The sequence below is a fragment of the Ovis canadensis genome, chromosome 4, assembly GCF_042477335.2.
Source record: "Ovis canadensis isolate MfBH-ARS-UI-01 breed Bighorn chromosome 4, ARS-UI_OviCan_v2, whole genome shotgun sequence".
Lineage (NCBI taxonomy): Eukaryota > Metazoa > Chordata > Mammalia > Artiodactyla > Bovidae > Ovis > Ovis canadensis.
Window position 1 is genome coordinate 37,659,063 of NC_091248.1, and position 20,922 is coordinate 37,679,984.

General features: G+C 36.4%; 1 protein-coding gene across 7 annotated transcripts in view; it reads right to left on the minus strand.

Moving 5' to 3' along the window:
* The window catches only part of DGKB (diacylglycerol kinase beta), an 877,599-nt gene that overhangs the window by 667,041 nt on the left and 189,636 nt on the right, over positions 1 to 20,922 (minus strand). For 6 of the 7 annotated variants that reach the window (XM_069587582.1, XM_069587580.1, XM_069587583.1 and 3 more), the window contains exon 4: positions 1,092 to 1,245. In XM_069587582.1, the coding sequence (XP_069443683.1) occupies positions 1,092 to 1,245 (154 nt within the window). Of the gene's footprint in view, positions 1 to 1,091; positions 1,246 to 17,838; positions 17,860 to 20,922 lie in introns of all 7 variants that reach the window. The other variant, XM_069587578.1, reaches the window with a different exon arrangement.

The following is a 20,922-nucleotide window of genomic DNA, read 5'->3' on the forward strand; positions in this document are numbered from 1 at the left end:
TTGACTGATGGAATCTGGCTGGGTTCAGAGAGGGCATGAAAGAGACCTGAGAAGGGAGAAGAGAGAAGGGCTTGGTTCCTGCCATTCTACCTGCACTTCCGCTTAGACCTTTCCAACATCTCACTCTCGCAGAACCTGGTTCCAGCAGCAACTGTCCTCTAGTCTGCAGCTTACAGCCCGCCATTCAGTCCTGCAGAGACCATGGTGATGTTGAAAGAGGTCTGACTTCCAGGGCTGTGGGCTCCTCCCTGAGTGTCTGAGCTACCAGAGCCTGTCAGGAAGGATCCTCTGCACAGGAGTCTGATGGTCACCATCTGCCAGGCAAAATCCCCCACCTTCAAACTCTGCCTTCCGGCTCAAGAGGTCCTCCTTCCTAGCTTCTGGGTTTTGATGACTCCAACCTGGGGGAGGCATTTGCTTCCTGTGGTTGTACCTCCGCATGCCTCAGTGTTCATCTTTGCATTTCAAACTCTCCAACACTGTTTTACCCATTTCCTAGTTCACATTCCCCAAAGTAACATAGTGAGATTTCTGTTTTCCTGACTGTGTGGAGAATGACATACTTAGTGACAGGTAGTAATGCATTAAAACCTACACCTAATAAGAGACCTAAACATCTCTATGGTGACAAAATTGAATTAAGTATCTAAGAGGAAAATTAATACTCTGAGGTTACAAATCTAAAAATGTGAAAGAATACTGGTAATTTGAACAAGTGATATTAAATACTATGTTTTCTAGACATAACTGCCTTGTGACTACTGATATATGATATATGATACATGGTGTATGATATATGATATTATATACATTCCAGTCATTTAAAAGAGCACTTTCTTAAATTTTATGGAAGTATCTCTTAAAATTATTACCTAAAACATAGACTTCTAAGACACTGTAATGACAAGTGATGTATAATGATAAAGTATATTTTCTCTAATGTTTAGTTGTACAATCTTAGTTTGAAAAGATAAATCCTGCAACAAAGGTAATTTCTAAGCAAATCATCTCATCTTATAGAGAACCTGTACTGACATTGCCCTTTGAGGTTTTTTGCATTATACAGACTTTTAGTAAATTCTTGGACTTACCACTTGAGAGGAGAGCAGGCTTACTTTTTACCATTGGACTAGAATGAGGAAACTTGTTGCTAAATGACATGAAAAGGTGTGTTGTGAAATCATCAGGAAGCTCAGCTTCCAGGAACGTCTTCATAAATAGCTTGAAACCTTCAAAATCTATTGTCTGAAAAAAAAATTTAAATATATATTTTAAGACTCAGCCAATGTTAAGACTGTTTGCAGCGTTCAAGAGCATTAGCAGGAGAAATGATCTCAGACATGCGTACATCCAAGTCTACAAAAGGAAGGTAACTCCTGGAGAAATAAACCGGGCAGTCCTACACTGACACTGGTGATTAGATTTAGATGTCTTACCTGCAGCAACGGAGCAAGAGAAACAGGAGCTTTCCAGTCAGGCATCCCTATTTCCATAGTGTCTGTGTGGCCTTAAAAACTTTACTCTTTGAAAGTTAATTTCCTCCTCTGTAAATTGGGGAGAATAGTCACAATTCCATGGAGTTATGATGATTAAATCAGACAACTATGTGAAGGTGCTGATGCAGAATCAAGAACACAGCATGAACACAGAAAGTTATCCCTCTTGACTCCTTTCTTTGTCTCTAATAATAAATGCTATTTCAACCACTGGAGAAAGTGGTTAACATGAAAGTTTTTACCTTAACACCAAGACCAATGGATATAAAATCCTAAAGTGAAATTCTAAATCTTCCTAGGCAATTGTCAAAGAAATCTACTTCAAGATCTCTGCCCACTCGTACTCAGAGCAGAGCTATAAAAGAGCTGACATTTGCATGCAAAGAACCATTGCTACACTGAGAATCTCCATGTCCACTTGGGGAAATGGTGATGGGCGCTACCTTCTATTCTCAAGTTCATGGGAGAATTTCACAGGAGCTACTGAGAGAGCTTGCTTTCTCCAAGCAGATGAGAACAGTGGGCCAAGATCTGACTCCTGCCTGGGAAACTGAGAACAAGGGTGCAGGTACTTTAGAGCCGAAACAGCACAATGGCATTGCATTGGGCTTAGCCAACTCTCCTTGTCACTGCAGGGACACTCGTGCATAAATGTTGTCTGGGAAACAGATGTAGACCTCATGGAAGAGAAGGCCCCTGGAGTTGTGTTGGATACTATCTACTAGGCCATTTGAAGGGACTGGGAGACTTACAGAGAAGAAACTGAAATGAAGCCACATCTGTCCAGATCAAAGGACTGCAAGTGCTATAGGCCTCATAGGAAGCCCTTAAAAGGTTTCTTTTTTCTTACCAATTACCAATTTAGATGAAACTAAAAATAAGGCAAAAAAAAACTACCAATTTTTTTAAAACTCCTGGCAGATGAGAATAAACTTAATTCCATAAACTGCAAATTTTGGATACAAAAAGCTTATTTTTTCCTGCATAAAACTATTGGGATATGGTGGTAGGGAATGACCAATTTTATCACTGTACTACTTCGAATAAACCTAAAATGGAATAAGACATATGAGGATATCAATATGAGAAAGTAAATTTTTGCATATTAGATCATATAACATTTAACTATATATACTATGTATGCTTTTGTACCAAATATTATCTCAAGCCAATATAAAAAACACTTATTTTGTTTATTAATGTTCTAAGATCCTGTCTACAACTTAATCTGACATTTTTAATTAAGTCTTGTTTTGCTTATTCATTCTCAGTAGGGCACTTCAAATATTTATATATATGTGTGTGTATATGTATATATTTATATATATGGCAGTGGTGGTTTAGTTGCTAAATCGTCCCTGACTCGTGCAATCCCATGGACTGCCAGCCTCCTCTGCTCATGCAATTCTCCAAGCAACAACACTGGAGTGGGTTGCCAGTTCCTTCTCATATATATATATATATATATGTATAGTTGGTTATATATTGGCGGTGGTAAAAAGACTTCATTTCTTTCCATGTTCAATGAATCATCACCACCACAGAATATTACAAATTCTACTAGTTGTTCAGTTCAGTCTCTCAGTTGTGTCTGACTCTTTGTGACCCATGGACTGCAGTCTACAAGCAGCTGAACAACAAAACTAACATCTATGAATATCATGAATATTTAAAGAACAGCATCAATCAGCTGAAGCACTTTCAGAAAGCATTTGCTACAACAAGTGAACAAGGAAACCAGGAGTTAATTCAAAAAGTTATAGGAAATTTGTGTGATAAACATATTCACAAGTATCATGATTAATATTAAAGTTACTTATAGTATATCTTCTCTCTGTACCCTTTGGTAAGTCAGCTTTATGTTTGGAAACATAACATGATAGAAGCATGGTCTTGAAGTCAGACTCCTTGGATCAACTCTTGACCCAACACTATCCAGCTGTGTGACAGTAGGCAATTTATTCATCTCTCTATGACTCAAGTTCTTCATTTATATTAACAATCTCTTAGTTTGTTAGGAAAAAATCCCAACAATATTGGAAGAATGAATCTTAAACCAAATCAACATAAATGTTTCCATTTGCCTTTAATAGATCATTACCTAGTCCACTTTTCTTTGTTGTTGGGCATTTTTGTTTGTTTGTTATTTGCTTTTCCTTTGTTTTTGCTTTTGAGAAATCTGGTAATTAAGTGTGAACCAAGGACTGTAATTACTGAATTTTTTCCTCTGAGTCTTCCTTTACAGTAAGATTACATTTTAAAACAGAAGTTTTTCAAGTTAAGGGTTTAACACAGGAAAACAACAACAGCCAACCAACAAAAACAACAACCAGGACTTCAGAACAAAACAATTTTGTTTCATATTCCAATACCTCCACTCACCACCTGAGTGATTTGGGGCAAGACATGCATCTGCTCTTTTAAGGAAAACTCTGCCTCATCCCAAGTGTGTTTATGCCCTTTATAGAGCCCTACATCACCCACATAGAACATCCTTGAAATCGGTGCCTGTGATTTAATGATGAAAACCAGGAAAATAGCCAGTCCAAAGGAAAAAGAAAAAGTGAACTAATGCATGACATCTCTCTTAATGAGGAATACATTTCTCCTTGATACTTTTTTTTTCAGGTCTCAGGAAAACGTTTTTGAACTTGCTCCAGTGTTGCAGCTCTCCCTTGCTCAGCAAGCAAAAAAAAATAGCTTATTTTTATTATCTGACACCTCGATACCTTAATTTCCTCCATATAAGATGAACCATTCAGCAGTGCTGCCTCCACATAATAATAAATTGATGTAAAGCACTTAATGTACCCTTGGCCATCAAGGATGTGAATACCCTTGGGCATCAAGGATGTAAAAGAAATAAAACAGGTTAAAAAAGAAAAGTGAATAAATAAAAAGAAGCACTGATTTGAAGTTAGACTTTTATAACCTTAATTTGCCCTAGTCTATTGATTCAGAATATTAGAATTTCATTGCATTTTTCCAAATTTAACCCAGAGTTTTTGTGTCTTAGATATTGTGTTGTAATTGTTCTGGGTCAGGCAACATTGGCAAATGATTGCCTTCAGAAAACAAGCCTTTAAAAGGAGATTAACTTACTTTAAAATAACTAAAAGCCTTTCAAAGACATAAGAATAGAATAAAAAGTTCCTTAGTTCTTAAATGATTTCCACAAGATGATGTCATCCTATTTAGGACTGATGTATTAGTGATGATGTCAGCTTCTTCCTCTAGCTTCTTTACAGTGTTGGTAGGAGCAAACTTCCTTTCTCTTACATTTCCTGTCATTACACACAGCTTGCTGCTGCTGCTGCTGCTAAGTCGCTTCAGTCATTTCCGACTCTGTGCAACCCCATAGACGGCAGCCCACCAGGCTCCCCTGTCCCTGGGATTCTCCAGGCAAGAACACTGGAGTGGGTTGCCATTTCCTTCTCCAAGGCATGAAAGTGAAGTCACTCAATTGTGTCCGACTCTTAGAGACCCCATGGACTGCAGCCCACCAGGCTCCTCCATCCATGGGATTCTCCAGACAAGAGTACTGGAGTGGGGTGCCATTGCCTTCTCTGTACACTCAACTTACAATGTTGTAAAACCCAAACTTTTTCAAAGCCAAAAGGCAGCTGCTTCAGTGTTTCATGTTCATTGAGGAATTAATCTTCAATGCCTTTCCTGGTTAAGTCATTTACTTCTCATTAGCAAAAGATTTTCCAATCTTCTCTAAAATTTTGTGTTTTACATTGATACTATCCTCAATCTGTACATTTTTCTTATCTCACGATTTAGCAGAATATTTCCAAATTTATATCTCCTATTTTCTACTGCTGTCATGTAGCAGCATTAGCATTGGTTTCTGAAGATCGTGACCTTTAAATAGAATGAAATCATTTATATGCATAGCAATAGAAACACTAACGCAAAAATCAGGATCAAACAACCAAATGAGTTCTCAAAAATCAAATTGGCTGCAAGTTCAGAGACACACAATCCCAATTATATTTAAGATTTTGAAAACTGTTTTTTCTTTTTTTTTAACTTGAAGGAGCGGCCACAGACTATTTAGGGAGATAGAGAGAATTTCTAAAGAATACAAACTCGGGAAGCTGCTCAGAGCTTGCTGCCAAGTTGGCACAAATTCAAAACACATTTCTATGTGCCTTTCATTATTCTATCTGACCATCTGGATTCTTGATGTTTAAATTCCTGCTAATACTAAAGAAATAGCTCGAGTATTCATCCAAGAAGATTCAAAGTGAATGAAAAGAAATGCCATCACTCTATCATTAATTTATTTTGGCAGTTTCAGGATGAAGATTTTCTCATATTCAGCAAGTGTACATTATGCGTATATCCACTTTGTACTGGGCTCTGTTGTAGGCCGTGGAGTAAAGATGTTACTGATACATGCAAAATCCTTCCATCAAGGGGCTTATCTTCTAATAAAGGGAATAAGGAAAAAAATAATAAATAGCTTAAATGTATAGTGTCTGAAGGTATTAAGCAGTGTGTACATATGTGCTAAGTCATATCTAACTCTTTGTGACCCTATGGACTGTAGTTCACCGTGCTTCTCTGTCTGTGGGATTCTCTAGGTAAGAATATTGGAGTGGGTTGCCACTGCCCTCTCTCCAGGGGATCTTCCCATCCATGGATCAAACCCACATCTCCCGCTTTTCCTGCATTGCAGGTGGATTCTTCACCACTAGCACTACCACCAGGGAGCCCAATTAAATGTTGTATAAGAAATTAAGAAGAAGATATTGTATATTGGGGGTGGTGCTTGTAGTTTTAAACCTGATGATTAGGTAATAAGAATCTGTTCTTTGAATAAAGACTGAAATGAGATGAGGGAGCAAGCTTCACACGTATTCTGGAGAAAAAACATTCCAGAGAGATAAAAACAGGTGGTGCAAATGTCCTGAGGCATTAAGATAGTCTTATTTTAGAGGATTTTCTATAAGAGGTACTGAAGAAAAGCAAGAGACTAGAGCAGGATTGAGGAAGGACTAGAATTATAGAGAGGAGGTAAAAGACAGGATCTTTGGTGGTGTGTATATGAGGGCAGACTCTGTAAAAAATATTTTAGACCATCAATACAGTGCTATGGTGAGACTTTCCTGGTGGTCCAGTGGTTAGGACTCTATACTCCCAATGAGAGGGCCCATGTCCAAACCTTGGTCAGGGAACTAAGATTACACAAGCCACAACTAAGCTTGGTACAGCCAAATAAATAGGTAAATAAAAATAAATAAATTTTAAAAATAAACCATTATGGCTTTAAAGTCGAGTGAGAGGAACAGTTATTGGAGGGTTGCAGCAGGAAATCATGTGATCTAACTTATTTTAACAGGATCATATCATCATAATAGGGCTTCCCTGGTGGTTCAGATGGTAAAGAATCCACCTGCAATGCAGGAGACCTAGGTTCCATCCCTGGGTCCAGAAAAGCCTCTGGAGAAGGTAATGGCTACCCACTCCAGTATTCTTGCCTGGAGAATTCTACAGACAGAGGAGCTTGGTGGGTACAGTCCATGGGGTCACAAAGAGTTGGACATGACTGAGCAACTATCACTTTCATGATCACAATAGGATAGTAAGACTAATAATAATAGGATTGTTTTATATAACAGGATCTTACAACATTTATATCAGAAAAAAAGTCCAATTTTCACAATTGCTAGTGAGCTTGCATACACCGCTGATTAATAGGTGATCTTTAAAAGACACAAATGAATCACTGAAGTATCAAAGATTAAGTAGCTAAAACCATTAACAAAGAAATTACTTCAATTCATTTATCATTAAGTGTTGACTGAGTGCCTACTATGTGTACAATACTGCTGGCTACCCAGCAAAAGAACTCAAATGATGTAGGCAGTAATTTGTTAGTCAGAGGCTTTCTTTCACCATTTCCATATCAATTTTCCTAGTTTGTATCATTATATGTAAGTTTATAACTAATTTATATCATTAACTAATTATGTTAAATCAAACACTGATATAAAGGTTACTGAACCAAAACATATATATTAATATGTAGTATGGCTAACTTTCTGAGATTCTAAATAAATAATTTTGATATTAAAATATTTTCAGAAAAGAAAATCTACATTTTAAATGTCTTATTGCTTACGCTTATCAGAAGGCAATGGCACCCCACTCCGGTACTCTTGCCTGGAAAATCCCATGGATGGAGGAGCCTGGTAGGCTGCAATCCATGGGGTTGCTAGAGTCAGACACGACTGAGCGACTCCACTTTCACTTTTCACTTTCATGCATTGGAGAAGGAAATGGCAACCCACTCCAATGTTCTTGCCTGGAGAGTCCCAGGGACGGGGGAGCCTGGTGGGCTGCCGTCTATGGGGTCGCACAGAGTTAGACACGACTGAAGTGACTTAGTAGCAGCAGCAGCAGCAGCAGCAGCACTGAAATTGATTCTGCAATAGACTGTACATTGCTTCAGATTTCAGAGCACTCCTTGATAATCTCCTACCCTGCCACGGAGAAACTTCCATCAAAGAGAAAGAGTGAAAGTGTAAATTTCACATTGGATATTTAAAACTTAGTTTTGGCAAATGGAATTAGCTTCACTACCTCAGAAGTGCATTATTTATTAACTGTACCAGTCTTTACTTAAAACTAACATTTATTAAGTCTCACCGAGAAAAATTGACATTTTTTTTCAGCAAGAGATGGCAAATGGCAAGAATAACAAACAATGATACTTCAAATTATTTTAGTAATTATGAAATGCACATAATAGATCAGAAAAATTTTAAGCGGGTTACTTTTATTGTGATTTTCAGTATATCTTGTGATCAAGAGTCTGTATCCAACTAAATTTTGTACTTCAGCTGAAATCTACTCTTTTAAAAAATTTTTACTGGAGTATAGTTGATTTACACAGTTGTGTTAGTTTAAGGTGTTTAGCAAAGTGAATCGGTTATCCATATACATATAAACACTATTTTTAGATTCTTTTCCCATATATATAGACCACTGCAGAGTATTGAGCAGAGTTCCCTATGCTATACAGTAGGTTCTCATTAGTTATCTCTCTTATACATAGCATATATATATAAATATATGTCAGTCCCAACATTCCAATTTATCCCTCCTCTTCTAACCCCCTTAACCATGAATTTGTTTTCTACATCTGTGACTCTATTTCGGTTTTGTGGACAAGTTCATTTGTACCATTTTTTAAAAATAGACTCCACCTTCATCTCGTAGGATGCTGTCTTGCCTATGTTTCAGTGTTGTCACTAGAACTGGTGTGAGTTATAACTGAACCACACACCAAATGCTCTAAAAGTTATTTCTCCTCGAAAAATAAAACAGAATAAAGATTTTGTGAATAACCATGCATCTGTAAGTTTTTAAGGATTGCATACTTGCATCTTCAAGGAGGGAGATGAGAAGGCAGTTCAAGAGGGAAGAGACATATGTACACCTATAGCTGATTCATGTTGATGTCTGAGATAAAATAACAAAATTCTGTAAAGCAATTATCCTTCAATGAAAAAAATAAATTTTTAAAAATTACCAAATGACTCTTTTAATGCAGATATGTGTACAGGCAGAATTACAAGTATCTCTTGTTTCCTGCTAGACTATAAGATCCAACACAACTCTGCACCACAGAATGCTTAACATAATTCTTTTACATTGCAGGTTATCATGATATATGTGAAATATGGACACTGGAACAGCAAAAACAAAGACAGAAGCACAATTTCACTTAATACCTCTTTGTATGACATCTAGCAAGAAAGAAAACTGATTCAGGTAGGATGGTAAGAATTTGTGAAATAGAATAAATGCAAAAAGTTTTTGACCAGGAATATATTGTTTTAATAAATCTCAAATGAGATTATTTTAAAGTATGATAGCATATGGATATATATGTAATATTGTAGCAAATTAAAATAAAACTAAATCAACAAAACTATTGATAAGAATATAACCAAATATTTGGAATGATTTCAAATACATATTATCCTAAAAATTATCTTCTTTCTAATCCATCAAGGTCCAAATATGTCTGGGTTTTTATTGGGAGAAACATCAAGATGACAAGGTGTAGAAGACAGATCAGGAAATGCTCAGCTACCATTTGAGAGTGAGGGATTGAGAGTCTACAAGGGGGTCAGGGAACTCATTGATTATTTTCAGGACTTAAGAATTCCTTAGTAGTTTAGCGTTAGTCTCTCAGTTATGTCCGACTCTGACTCTATGGACTGTGGCCCACCAAGCTCCTCTGTTAATGGGATGCTCCAGGCAAGATTTCTGGAGTGGATTGCCGTTCCCTTCTCCAGAGGATCTTCCTGCCCCAGGGATCAAACCTGGGTCCCCTGCATTGCAGGCAGATTCTTTACCATCTGAGCTACAGGGAAGATTCCCTAGTTGAAGTATTTGGCCAGCAGTTTGTAAAATATATTTAATTGCTTGATACTTCTTGGTAGCAAGGATCATCTTGACCATTTCTATTTCTTCCACATGTCCAGATACAACGCAGGTAAAAGTAAAAGTGTTAGTCGCTCCGTAGCGTTCGATTCTGTGCAGCCCTATAGACTGCAGCCCACCAAGCTCCTCTGTTCATGGGATTCTCCAGGCAAGAATACTGGAAAGTGTTGCCACTTCCTACTCCAGGGGATTTTCCCAACCCAGATTGAACTCCTGTCTTCTGCACTGCAGGCCAATTCTTTATTGTCTGCGCCACCAGGGAGCAATATCTGATACATAATATACATGCATTATTTGGTATGCAACCCAGTAATTTTTCTTCCAAGTGCTTTTCTCACTTTCTATATGTTTATCCTCACTGGTTTTTTGTTTGTTTGTTTGTTTTTTTGCCAAACTACTTCTTAAAGACTTCAACCTCTCCTTTTAATCTTTATAGTCAGTAATATGCTCTATTATCTATAAATGAAAAAATTAAATTAGAATTTCTTTAAAGTATTTGTTGTATATATGGAAACTTATCTAAATGTCATTGTGTTCTAGGAACTGGACTAAGTATGTTATGTGTATGCTATACTTTAATAATCACAATAACTCCATGAGCAAATGCAACTATCACTCCTATTTTATAGCCAGGAAGGCTGTAAAACTAATTTTCTGAGCGTCAGAAAAATCAAGTAAAATGCCCAAAGTTAAAGGTTCCTATTTATTGCCAAGGAGCTAAATATTTATGATTTTAAAAGCTTCTATGTTACAGTTAAGTATAATTCTATAGGCAGATTTTGATTTTCCAAAATCCATATCTAGTACAACTGGTTTGTCACCATCAACTCTGTTGACTAGTCTAACAATAAGCTAATCATTAGACAAAAAAGGGAAACAAATATAAAAATAAACAGTGATGAATTATCTCAGTTCGACAATCTTGAAAACTCTGAGTTGACTATAATTTTTTTTTTATATTCTAAATGTAACCTACTGCTTTTGACCACATATCTGAAAAATATTCTAAATCTGCCCTCAGGCTCTATTATAATCCTCCTTGCCATTCCAGTTTTCATCACTTGATTGGACTTCTTCAATAATATATACCTGGTCTTCTCTTGAATGCAAGCCTGTTATTCCCATTGGCTTTAGAAATAAATTAATAAATAGAAAAGTTAACTTATTGATCTTCAGTTCAGTTCAGTTGCTCAGTCGTTACTGACTCTTTGTGATCCCATGAACCGCAGCACACCAGGCCTCCCGGTCCATCAACAACTCACGGAGTTCACCCAAACTCATGTCGATTGAGTCAGTGATGCCATCCAACCATCTCATCCTCTGTCGTACCCCTCTCATCCTGCCCTCAGTCTTTCCCAGCATCAGGGTCTTTTCAAAGGAATTAGCTCTTTGCATCACGTGGCCAAAGTATTGGAGTTTCAGCTTCAACGTCAGTCCTTCCAATGAACACCCAGGACTGGTCTCCTTTAGGATGGACTGGTTGGATCTCCTTGCAGTCCAAGGGACTCTCAGGAGTCTTCTCCAACACCACAGTTCAAAAGCATCAATTCTTCGGCACTCAGCTTTCTTTATACTCCAACTCTCATATCCATACATGACTACTGGAAAAACCATAGCCTTGAAGAGTTGGACCTTTGTTGGCAAAGTAATGTCTCTGCTTTTGAATATGCTGTCTAGGTTGGTCATAACTCTCCTTCCAAGGAGTAAGTGTCTTTTAATTTCATGGCTGAAATCACTATCTGCAGTGATTTTGGAGCCCAAAAAAATAAAGTCAGCCACTGTTTCCACTGTTTCCTCATCTATTTGCCATGAAGTGATGGGATCGGATGCCATGATCTTCGTTTTCTGAATGTTGAGCTTTAAGCCAACTTTTTCACTCTCTTCTTTCACTTTCATCAGAAGGCTCTTTAGTTCTTCGTCACTTTCTGCCATAAGGGTGGTGTCATCTGCTTATCTGAGGTTATTGATATTTCTCCTGGCAATCTTGTTTCTAGCGTGTGCTTCTTCCAGCCCAGCATTTCTCATGATGTACTCTGCATACAAGTTAAATAAGCAGGGTGACAGTATACAGCCTTGGCGTACTCTTTTTCCTATTTGGAACCAGTCTGTTGTTCCATGTCCAGTTCTAACTATTGCTTCCTGACCTGCATACAGGTTTCTCAAGAGGCAGGTCAGGTGGTCTGGTATTCCCATCTCTTTCAGAATTTTCCACAGTTTATTGTGATCCACACAGTCAAAGGCTTTGGCATAGTCAATAAAGTAGAAATAGATGATTTTCTGGAACTCTCTTGCTTTTTTGATGATCCAGCGGATGTTGGCAATTTGATCTCTGGTTCCTCTGCCTTTTCTGAAACCAGCTTGAACATCTGGAAGTTCACGGTTCACATATTGCTGCAGCCTGGCTTGGAGAATTTTGAGTATTATTTTACTAGTAGGTAAGATGAGTGCAATTGTGTGGTAGTTTGGGCATTCTTTGGCATTGCCTTTCTTTGGGATTGGCATGAAAACTGATTTTTTCCAGTCCTGTGGCTACTGCTGGGTTTTCCAAATTTGCTGGCATATTGAGTGCAGCACTTCCACAGCATCATCTTTCAGGATTTGAAATAGCTCAACTGAAATTCCATCACCTCCACTATCTTTGTTCGTAGTGATGCTTCCTAAGGCCCACTTGACTTCACATTCCAGGATGTCTGGCTCTAGGTGAGTGATCACACCATCATATCTGGGTCAAAAAGATCTTTTTTGTACAGTTCTTTTGTGTTTTCTTGCCACCTCCCAGTCTTGTTTTTGCTGACTGTATAGAGCTTCTCCATCTTTGGCTGCAAAGAATATAATCAGTCTGATTTCAGTGTTGGCCATCTGGTGATGTCCATGTGTAGAGTCTTCTCTTGTGTTGTTGGAAGAGGGTGTTGGGTATGACCAATGCATTCTCTTGGCAAAACTCTGTTAGCCTTTGCCCTGCTTCATTCTTACTCCAAGGCCAAGTTTGTCTGTTGCTGCAGGTGTTTCTTGACTTCCTACTTTTGCATTCCTGTCCCCTATAATGAAAAGGACATCTTTTTTGGGTGTTAGTTCTAGAAGGTCTTATAGATCTTCATAGAACCATTCAACTTCAGCTTCTTCAGTGTTACTGGTTATTGATCTTAAGAATATCATTTATCATTTCCTCTAGCTATTAAAAAAAAATTTAAACTCCTTAGACACTCTAAGTCCTTATACACAAATGTCCAGATTTTCCACTAATATCCTTAAATGTATTCCTGCTGAAAAAATCTATTCCTATTGATGCAAGTATACAAATAAACACAATAGACAAACCTTCAGATAAGTTTTAGGTGTAGCAAGCACCTAAAGAATTTTCTCTCTTTGCCTTTGTGCTCTGTCACTCAGTCATGCCTGACTGCAAACCCATGGCTGTAGCCTGCCAGGCTCCTCTGTCCACAGGGATTCTCCAGGCAAGAATACTGGAGTGGGTTGCCATGCCCTTCTCCAGGGGATCTTCCAGAATCTTGCAGATTCTTTACTGTCTGAGCCACCAGGGGAGCCCAAGAATACTGGAATGGGTAGCCTATCCCTCTCCAGTGGGTCTTCCCAACCCAGGAATAAAACAGGGGACTCCTGCATTGTATCTGGATTCTTTACCAGCTGAGCTACCAGGGAAGCCCCTATTTTTCCTTAAACAAGTAAAAAAGATCACCTGAAGTTCCCAACATCACTTTTTCTCTGATTTTTAACTTTTATATGAACTATTTAATAACTGTTATAAAAAAATGAAAGACCGTCTACAAGTCTTCTTTGGAGAAATGTCTGTTTAGGTCTTCTGCTCACATTTTGATTGGCTTGTTTGTTTTTCTGGTATTGCGTTGCATGAGCTGCTTGTATATTTTGGAGATTAATCCTTTGTCAGTTGTTCCATTTACTATTACTTTCTCTCATTCTGTCTTTTCAACCTATTTGTAGTTTCTTTTGCTATGCAAAAGCTTTTCAGTTTAATTAGGTCTCACTTGTCTATTTTTGGTTTTATTTCCATTACCTTAGGAGGTGGGTCATAGAGGATCTTGCTGTGATTTATGTCATAGAGTGTTCTGCCTATATTTTCCTCTAAGAGTTTTATAGTTTCTGGTCTTCCATTTAGGTGTTTCATCCATTTTGAGTTTATCTTTGTGTATGGTGTTAAGAAAAAAAAAAAAGAAAGAAATGGAAGAGTAACCTATACAGAATGTTTACTACATGTCAAAGTTAGTGCTTATCATCAAATTAAAGAGAGTTAGCAGCCTATTTTTCAAATTATTTAAGCTTGCTTTAGCAGCTCATCTGTAGAAAAAGCAATTGGAAGCAATTAGTATAATTACATTTTGTATATTCTAAATATTTACCTATTTTCAAATTTCTGTATATTTATTACAGAACATTAAGGGGAAAATGGATCATTTGTGACATGTTGACTGTGACAGATATCACCTAGTCACTTTAATCAGTTAAATCATTAAGCTTGCAATTTAGGATAAGATGTGGCAGATGGTCCATTCTCAAATTCTAAATATTTTCACAGATATAAAACAGTGTGTTTTTTTGGAAACGATGAGATTTGCTCCTCAGTGCAATTACTAGAAACCTGCAAGGAGTTATTCAAATTGATTTGTTTAATTATGACATAACTAATTAATCTCACAAGGAGCTAGGCAAATATTTTCTCAAATTTTTGGACATGGTCCATTCCATGTGAGAGTAATTCTTGGAGTATCAAGGGCATAAAAACTGAGGCCACGTGTTGAAATAAAAGTCACAAAGTATTTCAACAATAAGTAATACATAATCAAAATCCCGACAGGATGATAGTAGGCATTTTATTCTTCCATTTCATGGTATGTTTTCAAAACTGTGTTCTGGCTATAAGTTTGATAAGAGAAGGAGATGACTGAAAGTATTTTGATAGCAATAGGGTAGAAGTGAAGCAGAAATATTGGTAAACATGTTACATCCACTCCTTGCTAACTAATTGTCCTAGCATTTATGCAGTCGTGGGGGGTGGGGAACAACAGACACCCTAACTCGACCACCAGGACAGCATTCTAGATCACAACAAGGCTTGATCGGGGAAGCAAATCACATGACTTGTGCTCCACTCATACATTAGAAGGAAATCAATTGAGCGATGGAAAAAGACATCAGAGTTACCGTGTTATACCTCCTAACTTTTTGGATGAGAAACACTGAGGCTATGAGAAAATTGAGGTTCTAGGATTGGTTGGGATATCTCAGATATTCTTGGTTTTATCGTTTATATGTTCTCCAGAAGTTTCATTGAAAGCCTGTTGATCCGTACAATGTGACCAACAACCACTGCCTCAAAACATCAGTGGAACACCTGTAAGACACAGGGGTTAAATATTTTACATCTACTTGAGAATGTTACCCTTTCCACAACTAAGCAGAGGCAATAGTCTCTTCATTTGATAGGTAAACAAACTGAGGCTAGGAGAGATGAAGTAACTCGTCTAAGACCTGCTTGTATGTGGCAGACGTGGAATTTGAACTCAGTTCAGTTGGATTCCTAAGACTGTATTTTCTCTATTACACTTCAAGGTGGTTTCTTTAATGGCAAAGGTTGAATTTGATTCTGGAAGGACAATTATAGCTTAAAATAGAAGGGTGTTTATCTTTGCTACTAATTATAATAGCATCAATATCCTTTTTAAAGACATTTAAAATATACATTAGCCAGCAACACTACAAAATGTAGGTTCTAAATTCCCAAGTTTCTTCTTAAGGGATTGAGGCAACTCACTTGTCTGAATATAAAGGCTATGCACATTAGCATAAACCCAGTACAGAGTACTGAGTACAAAGATAAGGTATACCCAGGGAGCGATAAAAAGTTAACTCAGCCTTGAGCCAAGAATCATCTACTGACAGGAAATGTAAAAAGAAAATCTTACACTCACAGGACAAGGTAGACAAAACACAGATGGAGAGAAATAAGTATGCAAGCCTCACACGACTGTTTCCCTTGGGCTACCCTCAGCTTCTGTGTTGTTTATACTCTGCAACTGAAATGGCTTCCCTGCTAACTACATCCAGAACAAAGACTGAACAAGGAACAGGAAGGAGGCAGCTCACCAGGCTGACCCCATACAGAGACAGGCTGAGCTGCCACCAGTTTTCAGACAGCCTGGAGCGGGAAGGCAAGTTGTGTGGGATGGTGTGTTTGTGAACCAAAGTATACAACAAATGCCCTTCAGAAACTAGAGCCTGCTTCATAAAAACAACTGCTTATTCTGAAGTGGTGGTTGTTGTTTAGTTGCTAAATCATGTCAGACTCTTTTGCAACCCCATGAAATGTTGCCTACCAGGCTCCTCTGTCCATGGGAGTTGCCGCCTCATAACATAAACCTCATGGGAACTGCCTTTGGGGGAGCTAGTAGGTTTCCTGAGAGGTCAGGTCTGAAAGGGGCTAGTAACAATTATCACCGCCAGTGAATTTCCATTTCAGCTGTGTTGCAACCTAGGAGAGTGTAATATATAGGATCAGCATCTAAGTCAGTCAAGTTCATTCTGATGTAATCAATCATACTGAAACATGTCAGGGACAAAACTACAGTGCATGCTGTCACTGAAACAACATGGAAACTAGCAAATAAGAAGCAGCTAGTGCATTTTTCTCCAAAACTCTAGACAGAGTTTCTAATGAGTAGCCATGCTTAAAAGCAACTGGACTACAATGATGACCCTTTATCCAGCTTGTTTCACTTTTTCTATTGCATACTCAATGCTTCCATTTCATTTAGTTTATGTTTTCCAATTTCTCTATCTCTTCTTTTTTTGATGTTCTTTCTAAGCCTTTATCAAGCATAGAAAAAAGCCTTTTCTTTAGTGTATTATGTATAATATATATATTTTTGAAAACATGAATTTTTTCCTAGCTAAAATTTTTATTACATTTGATTCCATTTGTTTGACTTAATATGAATAGAATGCTAGATTTCTAATTTAAAACAATAGATATACAACAAGCAAAAAGTTTAAATGTATAGCACAGGGAACTATAGCCAATATCTTGTAATAATCTATAGTGGAAATCATCTGAAATGGAATATATGTGCATATGTATAACTGAGTTGTGTACCCGACACATTATAAGTCAACTATACTTCAATAAAATATATATTTTAATTAAAAAAAATAAGCAGCTAATACATACCTAGTATGGTCCAAGGGAGACAATATGGTTTTAGACAGCTCGTGCATTTTATTAATAGTAAAATCGCATGCACACATTCCTACTGGGATATAAACATCCATTCAGAGAACTCGACAATGTATTGTAATTCTGTGCATCCAACTGAACTATGGACCTAAAACCTCCTTTACGAAATGGACATGACTAAGAGAGAGTGGTTGAAACCACAGATGGGTTTACTCTTTTTCCCAGGAGGGTGAAAATCAAGAGCTTCTCATTCATATTTCCCTCACATATGCTAATAGCACTGTAGACCAATCAGATGTTCTTATCAATTGCATTTAAAGCCTATTGTTAAATCTCTCATCATAAATTAACAATTTAAGACTTTCATTAAACAAATCTTTTTACCAGAGCCTGATGATATTTTGGTGAAATTAGAAAAATTAAGCTCAAGAGTCTACAAAACTGAAGCCTGCACTCTGGACCCTTTTTGATTCTATTGAGGTATAGTTTCTCTGTTTGAGAACTTGAACAAATATCAGTCACTTTTATCTTTATAAGTATTACAGTTAATCTTATATATGCATCTCACTTGTACAAAAGTATAGCTCAGTGATATAGATGAGAAATTCATAGTTCACATCAGAATAAAGAAAGAAAAGACAGATTTTAATAGAAAAGAAAATGTCTTACTTGATTAAGAATGTCTTGTTTCTGTGCATGCAAGGAAAGAAAGAATACATGTGTTAATGTAAGATAATTTATACTCATCATCTCATACTGCTGATAATGTAACTACAAAGTCAAGTTTACAGATTGATTTGAAAACACACTTTAGATGCAGGGGTCTCAAAATATGGTTCCGAAATAGCTTCAGCATCAACTGGGAAACTGATAAAGAGAAATTTTTGAACTCCATTCCAGAAACTAAAGTGGGGAGTCAGCAAACTATTTTAGGAAGACCCCAGGTGACTCTGATGCCAGCTAAAACTTGAGACTCATTGAGTAGATCAGTCTTAGAATGTAATAAGCAAACAGTTCTAATTGACACAGGAAAATATAATGAATAACACATACAGTATAATGGAAACCTTCCAGAGAAGAATATAAATATATAATAGAATATATAAAGGTATATTTGATTATACTTATTCCCCACTTCTAATGATTCCTCCTGTCAGAATAACATGCCTAGCTTCTCTCCATCTCTTTAAAGGTAAACATTTAATTTCTCTATGTATATGCTACTACTTAATTTCTTCCCATTGTTTTAGATGCCAACAAAACAGTTTGATATGGAATTTGAAATCCAGAGGAAAATATTTACATTTTCAATGCCAAACTGATGGTCATATTACAAAATTCTACTACTCTTATGAATCTATTATATCTGTGATGTTCTGACTGGTTTACTATGAACCTTCTCACTAAGAATGGATGGCCATTACAATCTACCTATATGATAAGCTTTACATTGTTCACCATAAGATTAGGTGAAACTAATAGGCATCTCTTACCTTACTGGGTACGAGTTAGTGGTAATTGGGTGCAATGGAACATACCATGCTCATATATAAGTTATGCCATTCAATGCATAGGAAATAGGTTTTCCTTCCCCTCATCCTTCTCATATCCCCTGGTTTCCCCTCTCATTCTAATGGCTTCATCAATTAAGTAAACAGGAAATATCTTAAACTGGGATTACACACATCTAGATTTTAATTATAGTTATTGTCACAAACCTAGATGGTGCATCTTGGGAAAGGCATTTTACTCTTCTTAAAGTGAGTTTCTTAATTTACCATCATATTTGGTTCTCTCAAGACCTTCCTCAAGCTTTTATGCTTAAAACATCTTTAAAGCCATTGTTTAAATGTATATTTTATGATTCTGTCATTTATGTCTGCATAGGAACTAAAAATAAATGATTCATCCATATATTACACTTAATATTCTCTGTTCACATAGACTAAAACAGGTCACATTTTCATTCGATTAAGTTTGTATACACAGCTTTTATAATTCAGTAGCTCAAGTAAGTGATAACAAAAATAATGCATCTACCCTTTAAGGAACTTTACTTAGTAAAGGAGAAAATGATTTGAGAGAGATTTAGGTTGTAGTCTCTTTGAAAATACATTTTCCATGGATGATACAGACTATGTCTATTTTAGAAAGCAAAGTATTAGTCATTTACTATAAAGCATGACTGGATTAATCACTTTCCTAGTTTTTCTTGTATAGCTCAACATTAATTAGGTACTCAACTATGTCTACTCTGAGCTCAACTTGAACAGTCAATAGAGTGATATTTTCACACATGTGAGTTGACAGTATGAATTATTTTCTACTATTAGAGCAAATTTTTATAAACTTGATGAAGGTATGCACTGAACAGAATCTTTAGACCCTGAAGTTTTAATTCTAAACACTGAATCTAAATATTTAAATATTTAGATTTAAATATATCCTATTGATTTTTATAAAATACATACTAGTGTTTAAAAGAGTCATAAAAACTTTAAATTTTTCTCCTGAAAGGAAAATACCCATCAACTTTAAAATTTGAGAGAGGTTTTACTCAAATTAGAGATAATTTTGAGTCTTAATAAGATCTAGCTTTTTGTTTTTCAACTGTTCATTATTTTAATAATGCATTTCAAGAGCAAATCTGTGCAATTATGGAGAGGTATTACATTATTGAGAAGGCTGACATCATATATATCTAATAACAAATCTAGTAATTACCTCAATAAATCCAGTTATCAGTCAGATTAAGTCCTAAAAGCCCTTTAAATAAGAAATAATTGAAGCAAAAAGTCTATTTGCAAACAAGACCACATTCCAAATGAATTTATAGATGACAACTATCTTTAGGGAGAGAAAACTGGTTTTCTCTCTGTATATAAATACGTACATGCAGGTTTTCAACTATGTTTGAGAATGTAAATAATTACTGAATTTTGGATGTCTTGTAACAATTCAGTAAAGCTGTCATTTTTACCTTTTCAACCCTGCTTTCTTGGTGTTTGAGATTTTCAGTTCTACAAATTTACCTGCCAACATTTTTTTTTCCTCTCTCTCTAAAGATCTAGGAAAATAAAATCTGAGCAGAATGAGGGCAAATATGTGATTTTTCCCCCATGATATAGGCAAATGGAAATGACTTTAAGTTGTCTATTTTCTGTATCATTTGTAGGCACTAAACATTAACTTTATTTTAAAAAAAAAAACAAAATTAATCTCAGGTTAAAAAGTTTTAAAAAGTATAGTTATGTATTGGAATGCAGACAGAATAAAAATATAAAAGGAAAAAGAGTAACTATTGTAATAAAAATAGTAAGTATTGAAAATACCAAAAGGAGGTCAGAATTTAAAGATTGGGTTTTGACTAAAACATTAGTTCTATAACTCCCAGAGAAGCAAAATATTAAGGATAGCCAAGAACTGTCATTTTGTGAACATTCAAAACCACAATAACAAAGATAACAAAAACCAAATCACATTTTAATCAGCAAACAAATCTGTCTAAATAACTAAATAATATATCCAGGTAAAAGAGTTCTGGGCAATTTGTTTTAACTCCCATACAACCCAACTATCTGGGCAGTTTAACTCCCATAAAATCCAACTATCACTTGGTAAAGTTGCAAAATAACTTAGAGCAGGGGTGATCAAACATTTACTATGTAGCATTTCTCAGCTAACATAAAAGACAAGATTATTAACAAATAATTAGGAAGAGAAAGGCATTCATTTAAGAAAGGGGTTTCAAAG